The sequence below is a fragment of the Monodon monoceros genome, unplaced genomic scaffold (genome assembly GCF_005190385.1).
Source record: "Monodon monoceros isolate NGI ecotype Baffin Bay Population unplaced genomic scaffold, NGI_Narwhal_1 Super_Scaffold_20, whole genome shotgun sequence".
NCBI lineage: Eukaryota > Metazoa > Chordata > Mammalia > Artiodactyla > Monodontidae > Monodon > Monodon monoceros.
Window position 1 is genome coordinate 50,056,303 of NW_021703777.1, and position 15,126 is coordinate 50,071,428.

General features: G+C 37.3%; 1 protein-coding gene across 6 annotated transcripts in view; it reads right to left on the bottom strand.

Annotated features, from left to right (window-relative positions):
- RUFY3 (RUN and FYVE domain containing 3) overlaps positions 1-15,126 on the bottom strand; it is an 83,323-nt gene that overhangs the window by 16,870 nt on the left and 51,327 nt on the right. For all 6 annotated transcript variants that reach the window (XR_003795539.1, XM_029234874.1, XM_029234875.1 and 3 more), the window contains exons 5-9: positions 13,962-14,085; positions 12,749-12,810; positions 11,473-11,538; positions 10,129-10,198; positions 300-392 (exon numbers count right to left, since the gene is read on the bottom strand). Coding sequence is in view for 5 of the 6 variants with exons in the window: in XM_029234874.1 (XP_029090707.1) it covers positions 300-392; positions 10,129-10,198; positions 11,473-11,538; positions 12,749-12,810; positions 13,962-14,085 (415 nt within the window). In the remaining variant the exon portion in view is untranslated. The remainder of the gene's footprint in view (positions 1-299; positions 393-10,128; positions 10,199-11,472; positions 11,539-12,748; positions 12,811-13,961; positions 14,086-15,126) is intronic.

Genomic DNA, 15,126 nt, shown 5'->3' on the forward strand with positions numbered 1-15,126 from the left:
AACACTTAAATATAGTACAAATCATTAGTATGTAAAAACAAGACATCGAATTAGACTGTTTATTGAAGACTCTAAACAGATGTGGGTGGCGGTGAAGCCAAGCAGTGTCTGTAGGAGAAGGGACATAACCCTCCCATAACCTTTCCCATTCACTCAATTGTGCCTGGAGCCTCAGTGAAAACGGTGCACTTAACATATGCAAATGCTCACAGCTACCAAGTGGTCCTCTGGAGGCAGCCCCCCCCACATGACACATGACATGCTCTCTGGGAATATTTCATAAATCCAGTAAGATTAACCTTCCGATTAGATTCCAATATGTAGGAGCTTTCCTCTTTAACTCGTTCCATATCTTCTTGCAGGGTAATAATCCTGTTGTTTGCAACTGCAAGCTGTTGATAAAATATTAAAAATAATCGTTATCTTTCTTTCACTAAACACAGGATAAGATAATTCATGATCTGCTAGGACATAATTTTCAGGCTTAGCTATTCTTAGAAGGAAAGAACGCTATCTACAGCCCCATAAAAATGTTCTTATAGGGAACTTAGGAGAAATGTCTTTAAAGATAAAAATAAAAAATTTCTCCTATTACTGCTTTTTGTGGAAATATTTTTTCAGTCCCACAATGTTATCTTACAATTATTTACCTCAAGGGTCTCCTCATGGATAACTTGTAATTATATTTAGTTATAAAATCTCTTTCTGGACTTCCCTGCTGACACAGTGGTTGAGAATCCGCCTGCCAATGCAGGGGACATGGGTTCGAGCCCTGGTCCAGGAAGAGACCACATGCCGCGGGGCAACTAAGCCCGTGCGCCACAACTACTGAGCCTGCGCTCCAGAGCCCACGAGCCACAACTACTGAAGCCCATTCGCCTAGAGCCCGCGCTCCACAACAAGAGAAGCCACTGCAATGAGAAGCCCATGCACCACAACGAAGAGTAGCCACAACTAGAGAAAGCCCGCGCACAGCAATGAACACCCATCGCAGGTAAAAAAAAAATTTAAAAAACCTTTCTTTTCTTTTAAACATCTTTATTGGAGTATAATTGCTTTACAATGGTGTGTTAGTTTCTGCTTTAAAATAAAGTGAATCAGCTATACATATACATATACCCCCATATCTCCTCCCTCTTGCGTCTTCCTCCCCACTCCCTATACCACCGCTCTAGGTGGTCACAAAGCACCAAGCTGATCTCCCTGTGCTATGCAGCCGCTTCCCACTAGCCATCTATTTTACATTTCGTAGTGTATATAAGTCCATGTCACTCTCTCACTTCGTCCCAGCTTACCCTTCCCCCTCCCCGTGTCCTCAAGTCCATTCTCTACGACTGCGTCTTTATTCCTGTCCTACCCCTAGGTTCATCAGAACCTTTTTCTTTTTTTGATTCCATACATATGTGTTAGCATGCGGTATTTATTTTTCTCTTTCTGACTTACTTCACTCTGTATGACAGTCTCTAGGTCCATCCACCTCACTACAAATAACTCAATTTCGTTTCTTTTTATGGCTGAGTAATATTCCATTGTATATACAGGCCACATCTTCTTTATGCATTCATCTGTCAATGGACACTTAGGTTGCTTCCATATCCTGGCTATTGTAAATAGAGCTGCAATGAACATTGTGGTACATGACTCTTTCTGAATTATGGTTTTCTCAGGGTATATGCCCAGGGTTGTATGGTAGTTCAAATTTCAGTTTTTTAAGGAACCTCCATACTGTTCTCCATAATGGCTGTATCAACTTACATTCCCACCAACAGTGCAAGAGGGTTCCCTTTTCTCCACACCCTCTCTAGCCTTTATTCTTTGTAGGTTTTTTGAGGATGGCCATTCTGACTGGTGTGTGGGTGATACCTCCTTGTAGTTTTGATATTCATTTCTCTAATGATTAGTGATGTTGAGCATCTTTTCATGTGTTTGTTGGCAATCTATGTATCTTCTTTGGAGAAATGTCTATGTAGGTCTTCTGCCCATTTTTGGATTGGGTTGTTTGTTTTTTTAGATATTGAGCTGCATGACCTGCTTGTATATTTTGGAGATTAATCCTTTGCCAGTTGCTTCATTTGCAAATATTTTCTCCCATTCTGAGGGCTGTCTTCTCATCTCGTTTATGGTTTCCTTTGCTGTGCAAAAGCTTTTAAGTTTCATTAGGTCCCATTTGTTTATTTTTGTTTTTATTTCCATTTCTCTAGGAGGTGGGTCAAAACGGATCTTACTGTGATGTATGTCACAGAGTGTTCTGCCTATGTTTTCCTCTACGAGTTTTATAGATTTATAGTCTGTCTGGCCTTACATTTAGGTCTTTAACCCATTCTGAGTTTAGTTTTATGTGTGGTGTTAGGGAGTGTTGTAATTTCATTCTTTTACATGTAGCTGTCCAGTTTTCCCAGCACCACTTTTTGAAGAGGCTGTCTTTTCTCCATTGTATATTCTTGCCTCCTTTATCAAAAGTAAGGTGACCATATGTGGGTGGGTTTATCTCTGGGCTTTCTCTCCAGTTCCATTGATCTATATTTCCATTTTTGTGCCAGTACCATACCGTCTTGATTACTGCAGCACGGTCGTATAGTCTGAAGTCCGGGAGCCTGATTCCTCCAGCTCCGTTTTTCTATCTCAAGGTTGCTTTGGCTATTCGGGGTCTTTTGTGTTTCCATACAAATAGTGAAATTTTTTGTTCTAGTTCTGTGAAAAATGCCATTGGTAGTTTGATAGGGATTGCATTGAATCTGTAGATTGCTTTGGGTTGTATAGTCATTTTCACAATGTTGATTCTTCCAATCCAAGAACATGGTATATCTCTCCATCTGTTTGTATCATCTTTAATTTCTTTCATCAGTGTCTTATAGTTTTCAGCATACAGGTCTTTTGTCTCCTTAGGTAGGTTTATTCCTAGGTATTTTATTATTTTTGTTGCAGTGGTAAATGGGAGTGTTTCTTTAATTTCTCTTTCAGATTTTTCATCATTAGTGTATAGGAATGCAAGAGATTTCTGTGCATTAATTTTGTATCCCTCTACTTTACCAAATTCATTGATTAGCTCTAGTAGATTTCTGGTAGCATAATCTTTAGGATTCTCTATGTATAGTGTCATGTCATCTGCAAACAGTGACAGCTTTACTTCTTCTCTTCCGATTTGGATTCCTTTTATTTCTTTTTCTTCTCTGATTGCTGTGGCTAAAACTTCCAAAACTATGTTGAATAATAGTGGTGAGAGTGGACAACCTTGTCTTGTTCCTGATCTTAGAGGAAATGGTTTCAGTTTTTCACCACTGAGAATGATGTTGGCTGTGGGTTTGTCATATATGGCCTTTATTATGTTGAGGTAAGTAAATTCCCTCTATGCCTACTTTCTGGAGGGTTTTTATCATAAATGGGTGTTGAATTTTGTTGAAAGCTTTTTCTGCATCTATTGAGATGATCGTATGGGGTTTTATCCTTCAATTTGTTAATATGGTTTATCACATCGATTGATTTGCGTATACTGCAGAATACTTGCATTCCTGGGATAAATCCCACTTGATCATGGTGTATGATCCTTTTAATGTGCTGTTAGATTCTGTTTGCTAGTATTTTGTTGAGGATTTTTGCATCTATGTTCATCAGTGATATTGGCCTGTAGTTTTCTTTCTTTGTGACATCTTTGCCTGGTTTTGGCATCAGGGTGATGGTAGCCTTGTGGAATGAGTTTGGGAGTGTTCCAACCTCTGCTATATTTTGGAAGATTTTGAGAAGGATAGCTAATAGCTCTTCTCTAAATGTTTGATAGAATTCGCCTGTGAAGCCATCTGTTCCTGGGCTTTTGTTTGGTGGAAGATTTTTAATCACAGTCTCAATTTCAGTGCTTGTGACTGGTCTGTTTATATTTTCTATTTCGTCCTGGTTCAGTCTTCGGAGGTTGTGCTTTTCTAAGAATTTGTGCATTTCTTCCAGGTTGTCCACTTTATTGGCATATAGTTGCCTGTAGTAATCTCTCATGATCCTTTGTATTTCTGCAGTGTCAGTTGTTACTTCTCCTTTTTCATTTCTAATTCTATTGATTTGAGTCTTCTCCCTTTTTTTCTTGATGAGTTTGGCTAATGGTTTATCAATTTTGTTTATCTTCTCAAAGAACCACCTTTTAGTTTTATTGATCTTTGCTACTGTTTCCTTCATTTCTTTTTCATTTATTTCTGATCTGATCTTTATGATTTCTTTCCTTCTGCTAACTTTGGGGGTTTTTTGTTCTTCTTTCTCTAATTGATTTAGGTGTAAGGTTAGGTTGTTTATTTGAGACATTTCTTGTTTCTTGAGGTAGGACTGTATTGCTATAAACTTCCCTCCTAGAAATACTTTTGCTGCATCCCATAAGTTTGGGGTCATCTTGTTTTCATTGTCATTTGTTTCTAGGTATTTTTTATTTCCTCTTTGATTTCTTCAATGATCTCTTGTTTATTAAGTAGTATATTGTTTAGCCTCCATGTGTTTGTATTTTTTACAGATTTTTCCCTGTAATTTATATCTAGCTTCATACCATTGTGGTTGGAAAAGATACTTGATAGAATTTCAATTTTCTTAAATTTAAATTTACCAAGGCTTGATTTGTGACCCAAGATATGATCTATCCTGGAGAATGTTTCATGAGCACTTGAGAAGAAAGTGTATTCTGTTGTTTTTGGATGGAATGTCCTATAAATATCAATTAAGGCCATCTTGTTTAATGTATCATTTAAAGCTTGCGTTTCCTTATTTATTTTCATTTTGGATGATCTGTCCATTGGTGAAAGCGGGGTGTTAAAGTCCCCTACTATGACTGTGACTGTTACTGTTGATTTCCCCCTTTATGGCTGATAGCATTTGTCTTATATATTGAGGTCCTCCTATGTTGGGTGCATAAATATTTACAATTGTTATATCTTCTTCTTGGATTGATCCCTTGATCATTATGTAGTGTGCTTGTCTCTTGTAATAGTCTTTATTTTAAAGTTTATTTTGTCTGACATGAGAATTGCTACCCCAGCTTTCTTTTGATTTCCATTTGCATGGAATATCTTTTTCCATCCCCTCACTTTCAGTCTGTATGTGTCCCTAGGTCTGAAGTGGGTTTCTTGTAGACACGACATATACGGGTCTTGTTTTTGTATCCATTCAGCCAGTCTATGTCTTTTGGTGGGAGCATTTAATCCATTTACATTTAAGGTAATTATTGATATGTATGTTCCTATTACCATTTTCTTAATTATTTGGGGTTTGCTATTGTAGGTCTTTTCCTTCTCTTGTTTTTCCTGCCTACAGAAGTTCCTTTAGCATTTGTTGTAAAGCTGCTTTGGTGGTGCTGAATTCTCTTAGCTTTTGCTTGTCTGTAAAGGTTTTAATTTCTCCGCTGAATCTGAATGAGATCCTTGCGGGGTAGAGTAATCTTGTTTGTAGGTTCTTCCCTTTCATCACTTTAAATATGTCTTGCTACTCCCTTCTGGCTTGCAGAGTTTCTGCTGAAAGATCAGCTGTTAACCTTATGGGGATTCCCCTGTATGTTATTTGTTGTTTTTCCCTTGCTGCTTTTAATATTTGTTCTTTGTATTTAATTTTTGATAGTTTGATTAATATGTGTCTTGGCATGTTTCTCCTTGGATTTATCCTGTATGGGACTCTCTGTGCTTCCTAGACTTGATTATTTCCTTTCCCATATTAGGGAAGTTTTCAACTATAATCTCTTCACATATTTTCTTCTCTTCTTCTTCTGGGACCCCTGTAATTCAAATGTTGGTGCGTTTAATGTTGTCCTGGAGGTCTCTAAGACTGTCCTCAATTGTTTTCATTCTTTTTTCTTTATTCTGTTCTGCAGTAGTTATTTCCACTATTTTATTTTCCAGGTCACTTATCGGTTCTTCTGCCTCAGTTATTCTACTTTTGATTCTTTCTAGAGAATTTTTAATTTCACTTATTGTGCTGTTCATCATTGTTTGTTTGCTCTTTAGTTCTTCTAGGTCCTCGTTAAACGTTTCTTGTATTTTCTTCATTCTATTTCCAAGATTTTGGATCACCTTTACTATCATTACTGTGAGTTCTTTTTCAGGTAGCATGCCTATTTTCTCTTCATTTATTTGGTCTGGTGGGTTTTTTCCTTGTTCCTTCATCTGCTGTGTGTTTCTCTGTCTTCTTATTTTGCTTAACTTACTGTGTTTGGGGTCTCCTTTTCACAGGCTGCAGGTTCGTACTTCCCATTGCTTTTGGTGTCTGCCCCCAGTGGGTGAGGTTGGTTCAGTGGGTTGTGTAGGTTTCCCAGTGGAGGGGACTAGTGCCTGTGTTCTGGTGGATGAGGCTGGATCTTGTCTTTCTGGTGGGCAGGACCGTGTCTGGTGGTGTGTTTTGGGGTGTCTGTGACCTTACTATGATTTTAGGCAGCCTCTCTGCTAATGGTGAGGTTGTGTTCCTGTCTTGCTAGTTGTTTGGCATAGGGTGTCCAGCACTGTAGCTTGCTGGCTGTTGACTGGAGCTGGGTCTTAGTGCTGAGATGGAGATCTCTGGGAGAGCTTTCGCCGTTTGATATTACGTGGAGCTGGGAGGTGTCTGGTGGATAATGTCCTGAACTTGGCTCTCCCGCCTCAGAGGCCCAGGCCTGACACCTGGCTGAAGCACCAAGCCACACGGGTTTTGGGAAGTCTGAGATCTTCTGCCAGCATTCAGTAGGTGTTCTGTAGGAGTTGTTCCACATGTAGATGTATTTCTGATGTATTTGTGGGGAGGGAGGTGATCTCCACATCTTACTCCTCCACCATCTTGAAGGTCTCCTGAAAAAACCTATTTCTAAAATGTATAAGAGGTCACCTCGTGCCTTGGGACCCATCTTACAAACCCTCCATAAAACCTTTAACAGATAGTTTTTTTTTAAATGTTCAACTTTCTTTTTAAAGATTTATTTATTATTTATTTATGTATTTAGTTTATTGTAGGCTGCGTTGGGTCTTACTTGTGGCATGCGGGATCTTTCATTGTGGCGTGCGGGCTCTTCATTGTAGTGTGTGGGTTTCTCTTCTTTAGTTGTGCCACCCAGGGTCCAGAGCGTGTGGGCTCTGTAGTTTCTGCAGCACGTGGGCACTAGTTGAGGCACGCGGGCTTAGCTGTCCCACGGCATGTGGGATCTTAAGATCCCTGGTCAGGGATCAAACCCGCATTCCCTGCATTGTAAGGTGGATTCTTTACCACTGGACCACCAGGGAAGTCCCTACATATAATTTTTAAGAGAGTAAGAAATTAATTCCAAAGTTCTCATTCTAAAAGATGCCATTAAGCATTAAAGAGATTTTTCTTTTCAGCACCTACAAAGACAAGGTAATGTTATTGGCAGTGCATCTCTAGGGGAAATGTTTATAACCCTATTCCACTGGAGGGAAGAGTACGGTGGAAACGCTCTCCTCTGCACCTACCGAGCTCAGTTCCCACATAGAGTGGGAAGGTGCCTGAAGGAGGCTAGGAAAGGAACTGAGCAGACTCCTCTCAGCCAGGCTAGTCTCCCTTTTCGTCATCTCTGCTTGGTTCCTGTTCTACTATATAAGTACAGAGGAGCCAGGCTCAGGCAAGCTTTCTAGAGGCAGGTATGGCAGCCCATTTCTCTCTCTGCTTTGTGGGCCTAAAATGCGTAAAGAAGTAACTCTGGGCAAACGGGTCTGCTCTCTAGATCCAAGCGCACCTCGGACTGCTTCTTCCAAGGTCTCATCATCAGAGAAAACATTACAAGTGACGACTGCAGATCCAAGTGCACTTTCTAAGTCAGCTTTACCAACATAAAGTGGATGTTTATGTACCTTCATCTGCTCAGTTCTTCTCATTTTGTCATATTGGTTCAGAACTCAGGAGGGGAAAAGAGGTCTTTTTTGTTTTGTTTTGTTTTTTACTGGTCCCTTTAAATCCAAAATAGATGGAAATGAGAGAGGGCAGAACTTATTAGCCTTGTCTGCTCTTTATAAAGTCTACACACAGTGCTTTCCTATCTCTAAAAGTTCAAAGCTTTAAGAAAATAAATCTTACTGGTAAGATAAATAAGTAAACGAATAAATTAATATTGTTGGTAAGATAAGTTTAGGCCAAGAACACAAGTCCTGTGACTGAGGGAATAAAATTTATATTTACTGAGTGCTTATGATGTGTCAGGCACTAGTCTAGGCCCTTATGCATTAAATCATTTAATTTGTACAAAAATCTTCTTCTTCTTCTTCTTCTTCTTATCCCCATTTTACAGATAAGTAAACCAAAGAACAGGAGCTCAAGTAACTGGCCCAGGATCAGAAAGCTAGCAAGCGCCAGACCTGGGACACAAATTCAAGTCTAGCTCTGGAGAGCAGGCTTAATTAATATGCCACACTGCCTCAATATAACAGCAGTAGAATCACAGTAGAAAATTGCTCTGCAGAATGTTTCCAAAGCCTTGTGGGATAAAATTCTAAGGGTCATATCAATAAATTAAAGTTTTAATATAATTTAAGAATCTACATCCAAAAATAAAGCCCCCAGAACTGAGTAATATGGAAGGTGTTTTAAAGTCATAACAATGAACAATGATTTTTTTCCTTCTGAAAAAAATCTGACTAGATAGCGTTTCCTGACTAGTGCTTTAACTTGCTTATTTTAGACCAAAATTTTTTTTTGAAGTATAGATGATTTACAATATTATATTAGTTTCAGGTGTACAACATAGTGCTTCAATATTTTTATAGATTACACTTTATATATATAAAATCTATATATAAAATATGTAGATTATATACTTTTATATATTATAACCTTAAAGTTATTATAAAATATTGGCTATATTCCCTATACTATCCAATATATTCTTGTAGTTTACTTATTTTATACATAATAATTTGTACCTCTTAATCCCCTACCCCTATCTTGCCCCTCCCCACTGTTAACCACTAGTTTGTTCTCTGTATCTGTGAGTCTGTTTCTGTTCTGTTTTATATTCATTTGTTTGTTTCATTTTTTAGATTCCACATTTAAATAAGATACAGTATTTGCCTTTCTCTCTCAGATTTATTTCACTGATACCTGCAGCACAATACCCTGCAGGTACATCTATGTTGTTGTATTTAACCAAATTTTTCTCACTGTATGTAATAGGATAGTTATAATTTGAAAAAGAGAAGATAAAGTCTTTGCCACCTAAAAAATTTTATTTAAGGTTTCTCATAGAAATGTCTAATGCTACTGAAGAAAAAAATATGTCGCTTAGCCTTTGGTAAGTTAGGGGAAAAAAATTAATCAGAAGTAAAATATGAGGTTATTTTTCTACTCTAATTTTAGGGACTTTTCTAAGAGTTTTCACATGTATATTCTTACTTGATCTTCAGGGTAATTGTGAGCTAAAAGGGGAAACACTCTAATTTGCCAGTTAGGGAACTGGGCCTCTTGGAGGTCAAGTGACTTACTTGCTCAGGAGCACATGACATGTAAACAGGAATTACTGCTACACCAAGCACTCTTCTAACTGATTTTACTTGCATTACTTCATTACTCCTTTCAACAACCCCATGTGCTAGGTATGGAGTTATTATTATAGATAAAGAAATGGAGGCAATGGAAGAGTAAATAATAGGGTCATATTTGTTATTTCATTGTCAACTGCAACCACATCTTTGCTAGGCTAACATCCCCACAGTTTACTGTTAGTTCATTATTAGTACTGGTCTCCTGACCCGTGTTCTTTATGTCATCTACCCCATCACCCCAAGAAGAAAATAAAACCCTTGAAGGCAGGAACTTGCCAATCTGGCACACATAAATCAATGCCTGGCAGATATAAATCTTTGTCTAGCCCTGGCACATACGTAGTACCCAAATTGTTTGATGAATGAATAAATGGTGAATATCACGCTACCTGCTAAACATTAACTCTAGGCTAGCCCAGACAAAACATTCACAAAAGAAAGCAAAATATTTGATCAGCCCAGGTTCAATGACTTCATATCCCAACTGGATAACTGAGACCCCTCAGATAAGCCAGCTGGCCATTACTGGTCACAACAAGGAGTCCTATAGTAGATATTATCTGAAAAGTCAAGTCCTTTATTTCCAGGCTCCAGAGAAATTATTTTCCACTAATGCACTGTACTAAATTCTATAAGTCAATCAAAAAACACTTACCTCCTCTGTCAGTTTAGTGTTGGATTTTTCTAATGCATCCACTTTTGCCTGAAGGTTGTTTACAGTAGCACTATCAACAGAAGAAAAAACATAATAGTCTCTTTTGATAAACAGAGCAATATCCTGTACTTTCTTTTAAAATACTCATTATACTTTCATTGTTTACTGTCCATAATTCTTGACAGACTTGTAGGCTCTAAGACAGCTTACAAGGTGATGTGTGTCTTACCTGCTACATTCTTGGCACTGAAGTTTGTATTTAATAAGCATTTGTTGATGAAATAAAAGAGTTGATGCACTACACAGTAAACTTTGTTTACTTAAATAATAATAGTAATAGTAATAATAATAATGGGCTACATGAATTATGATGTGCTTGCCATACACCAAGCACTCTTCTCACTGATTTTACTTGCATTATTTCATTACTCCTTTCAACAACCCCATGTGCTAGGTAGGGGGTTGTCATTATAGATAAAGAAATGGAGGCATTGAAAGAGTAAATAATAGGGTCATATTTGTATTTCATTGTCAACTGTAACCACATCTTTGCTAGGCTAACATCTCCACAGTTTACTGTCAGTTCATTATTAGTACTCAGTCCCCAGAGAAAATGTACTTAAATTGTTCTTGAGTTTTCTAGATGGAACCAAGACTATAATTTATATTGATACTGGTATAGTCACATTTTAGGTCTTACTTAAATTAAAATGATTATCTTTCATAAGAGAACTATAAATAAGGTAATTAATGGGTATATTAATTCTTCTGAATTATTCAACAGTTTTTAGACCATCAGTACACTTGAGAATACCAATAAATTTTGAATAGCTCTCCTCAGGAAAGAAGAGATTGTTTTATAACCTGGTCATGAAATTACTTGGTGAGTACTTGGTAAATTAATGGTAGTGATGGTGGAAAAAGGGTAAATTAATACTATCAATCCAATGTATGAGAAGTGCAAGGGACCAACGAGATACAATTAAAGGTACTAAAATGATGAGTGCTTTACCCAAGATTTAGTCCTGAAATATGTGGCTGGATCTACCGAGCCAAGAAGACCTCCAATTTCAACTATGTCACAAATTTAAGAGTTCTTAACTGAATATATTTACATAATCGCTAAAATTCTAATTACATACTAATTTTATATTGCTTTTCATTAAAGCTCACCGAACAGTTAAATGCCACACATCCAGTGTCTAGCTCAGTGCCTGGCAAGCAGTAGTTCTATATATATTTGTTGAGTATTGTCTGAATTTATCCTAACTGCTCATCAGTTTACCTTTCCCTTCCCCCACACCAAAACCCCCAGTAAAGTAATAGTATTTATTCATTCTTTACTTCAGATGTCTGTTGAGTTCTTCTACATAGTTCTTCTGATCCAGAATTGCAGTAATCTGGCCATCTCTGAGGGAAAAAAAAAATAGAAAAAAAGTAAATAATATTAGAAATACCAAGATGCCCCACCCCTAATCTTTTCATAAAACATAGAAAGGAAATTGTGGCACAGACACACTGTATCAGAAGACAGACCTGATGTATAATCCCCTTGGCATATCAACAAGAGACTTGGAGGTTTAAAATGGAAACCACCCCTGCATATTAATAAAGCTCTTGCTATAGCTTATATATCTTAATAACTTAGGTTATAGGTATAATGTACAATCTATTAGAGGCATTTAAAGAATAAAAAGTTTCTTCTCACAATTGACAGATTTTTATTTTAGCTTTGTTAGTATTATTTATCATAACCATTTTCCATTTGTCATAGGAATTGAATTAAGCTTATTTGGGTGAAATAATTATTGTTCTCAAAGGCTATATATTTATTTGCCTTTAACTGCTGTTTGGCTTCAAAGTGAATGGTATAAACGGCTTTCACAAAGATCAGGTGTTTATTATTACATGAGTAAATTAAGTGTGGAAAAAGAAGGTTCACTTCTGGGACCAGCTAATCTAGAATAGGCAAAAGTTAGACAGACTTTTCAACTGAAAAACAAAATTCAAGGCCAATACCTCTATGACTACTAAGAGGACAAGCAATATAATCTTAGCTCAATGCCTAAGGTTAAAAACTTCAGACTAATTATGCTTTCAACTGCTAAATTTATAAAGGTAAAAGGTGAGTTTCTGATCGCTAATTTCCAAGTACCATATGAATATTTTTAAAACTTTTAATTTTGAAATTATTTTAGATTTACAGAAGTTGTAAAAGTAGTGCCCAGTTCCCATATACTCAGCTCCCCCTAATATTAGCATTTTACATAATCCCATGATGCACATGTAATAGTGCAAATTTTAAGCAAACTGACAATGCAATCCTTCTGGTCAAGAAAACCATGTTTCCAAACATTACTTTTAAGAGATGAAGCATTTGATTCCTTTTATAAAAATTTTTATTTTGTTTGCCCCTGAGCCACATAGTAGGAAAATCTACTTAACTAAAATCCTTTTAGGGTTTAGCAGGCATAATTGTCAGATATTTTTGACAAGATTCTATTAAAGCTATCTCATCAGAAATTCTTTCAGCACATCTGTTAAAACAGTACTGTTGTAAACTTTAAATACTATCAAAGAACATTAAAGAAAAAAGAAAACTAATTTTCTTTGTACATACCCTTCACTACCTTTACTGTTGTTCCCATCCTTGAGATACATTGAAAAATCTATAACTCCAACCTACAGAGAGAATGTTCAGAATTCAATATAAAATTAGATACTTTTCCCAAGGCATAACACAATGTCTCTTTTTAGGTACTCAAAATAGTATTACGGTCATGACAACTACTAGAAATTTTTAATAAAAATTTGATGTTTTATTATAATTAAGAATTGACGGTTGTAAAGCAATTATACCCCAATAAAGATTTTAAAAAAAAAAAAAAAGAATTGACGGGACTTCCCTGGTGGCGCAGTGGTTAAGAATCCGCCTGCCAATTCAGGGCACACGGGTTCGATCCCTGGTCCAGGAAGATCCCACATGCCGCGGAGCAACTAAGCCTGTGTGTCACAACTTCTGAGCCTGTGCTCTAGAGCCTGTAAGCCACAACTACTGAGCCTGTGTGCTGCAACTACTGAAGCCCACGTGCCTAGAGCCCACGCTCCACAACAAGAGAAGCGACAGCAATGAGAAGCCCGTGCACTGCAACGAAGAGTAGCCCCTGCTCGCCACAGCTAGAGAAAGCCCGTGCGCAGCAACGAAGACCCAACGTAGCCAACAAAAGAGAAGAAAAAAAAAGTTGGAAAAGGTAACTTAAAAAAAAAAAATGCTCCTCCTTAAAAAAAAAAAAGAATTGGCAAGGGTTGTAAATAAAGAACCAAGATTAAGTCAGTAGGACATGACTAAGAAAGTCAACTGAATACTTAATATAAATTAAGGTTTAACATTTCTTTCTCTCTTGCTTATTTAAAATATTCTGCTACTAAACCCCTGTGTATATATTTTGGCTTATATGTGTGTACATATATTGGGTTGGCCAAAAAGTTTGTTTGGGTTTTTCTATAAGATGCTACGGCAAACACATATACATATGTTTGCCGCTGAACCACACAGCACACAGCATATATATATATATATTTTACCCTGTGCAAAATATTTTTAACAGGGATCACAGTTAAGACAAGAATTTGAAAAACATTCATTATGCATAAATAAGCCAAGCTGGAAGGAAAAACAAACAGATTTTTTATATTCACATCAAAAATAAAGAAAATCCTATTTATGACTCATAGAAGTTCCCCTCATTTGGTTGGTATAATCTGATCAATCCAAATTCTGAGATAACAGAACTCAGAGTGACACACTAGGTAACCAAGTATCTTCCTCATACCTGAGAGTCCAAATCTTCTCCTTTCATACAGAAATTGGCATCAATGACATTCAGACCCACCAACAGACCAGCAATTATGGCTCCCTCTTCTTCCATCATGAGGGCATTGGGTTCATAGAATTCACTGTAAGAGAAATCCATGAAACAGTCTACTGTAATAAAACCTCAAGAATCCAATGATGTAACCATGAGACAAGGAGAAAAGCACTTGCCTCGTGGTTAAATATGGTCATCTATAATAACAGCAAAAAAGTAAAAACAAGGATTACTTGGATACTTTATTTTAGATAATAGGGACATGAACAGACTCTAGATAAATAGACAGTCCAGCTGAAAGAAAAGTGATTAGAATGGTATTTTCACTGAAGTGAGCATTCATGCTTCTGCCACATATCTGTATTTGTAACGCACCAGGGGATAATTTTTCAATCTTTCATGCATCTTAAAAAAAACCGATTAGTTTATTTTTAAACAATTGCCTTTTTTCTGATCCGCTGTATTTTTTAAATTTAATGTATACATTTAAAAAGTTTTTATTTTATATTGGAGTATAGTTGACTTACAATGTTATGTTAGTTTCAGGTATACAGCAAAGTGATTTAGTAATACATATACTGTATTGTTGTATGCAATAGTAGTTCATTCACTTTCACCTCTGGACAGTATTCCATGGTAGGGATATACCACAATGGATTTATTCTATTTGCTGTTTCAGTTGTGCAGGCTACAGTGCTTTGCTGAACACCACTGCACATGGGTTTGGGTACAAATACACAAGCATTTCTGTTAGACATACCTAGGGTGTGAAAGTGCTGAGTCAAAGTAAGTGAAAATATGTATTAAAAAGTGTTCCCGGGCTTCCCTGGTGGCGCAGCGGTTGAGAGTCCGCCTGCCGATGCAGGGGACATGGGTTCGTGCCCCGGTCTGGGAAGATCCCACATGCTGCGGAGCAGCTGGGCCCGTGAGCCATGGCTGCTGAGCCTGCGTGTCCGGAGCCTGTGCTCTGCAACGGGAGAGGCCACAACAGCGAGAGGCCCGCATACCGCAAAAAAAAAAAAAAAAAAGTGTTCCGTCTAGTTCGTAAGACTGAATGCATTTACTCTAGTGCTCTGCTGGATGAAGAGCTAATTCTTCAGACCCCAATTGAATCATATAATTTTGTAGC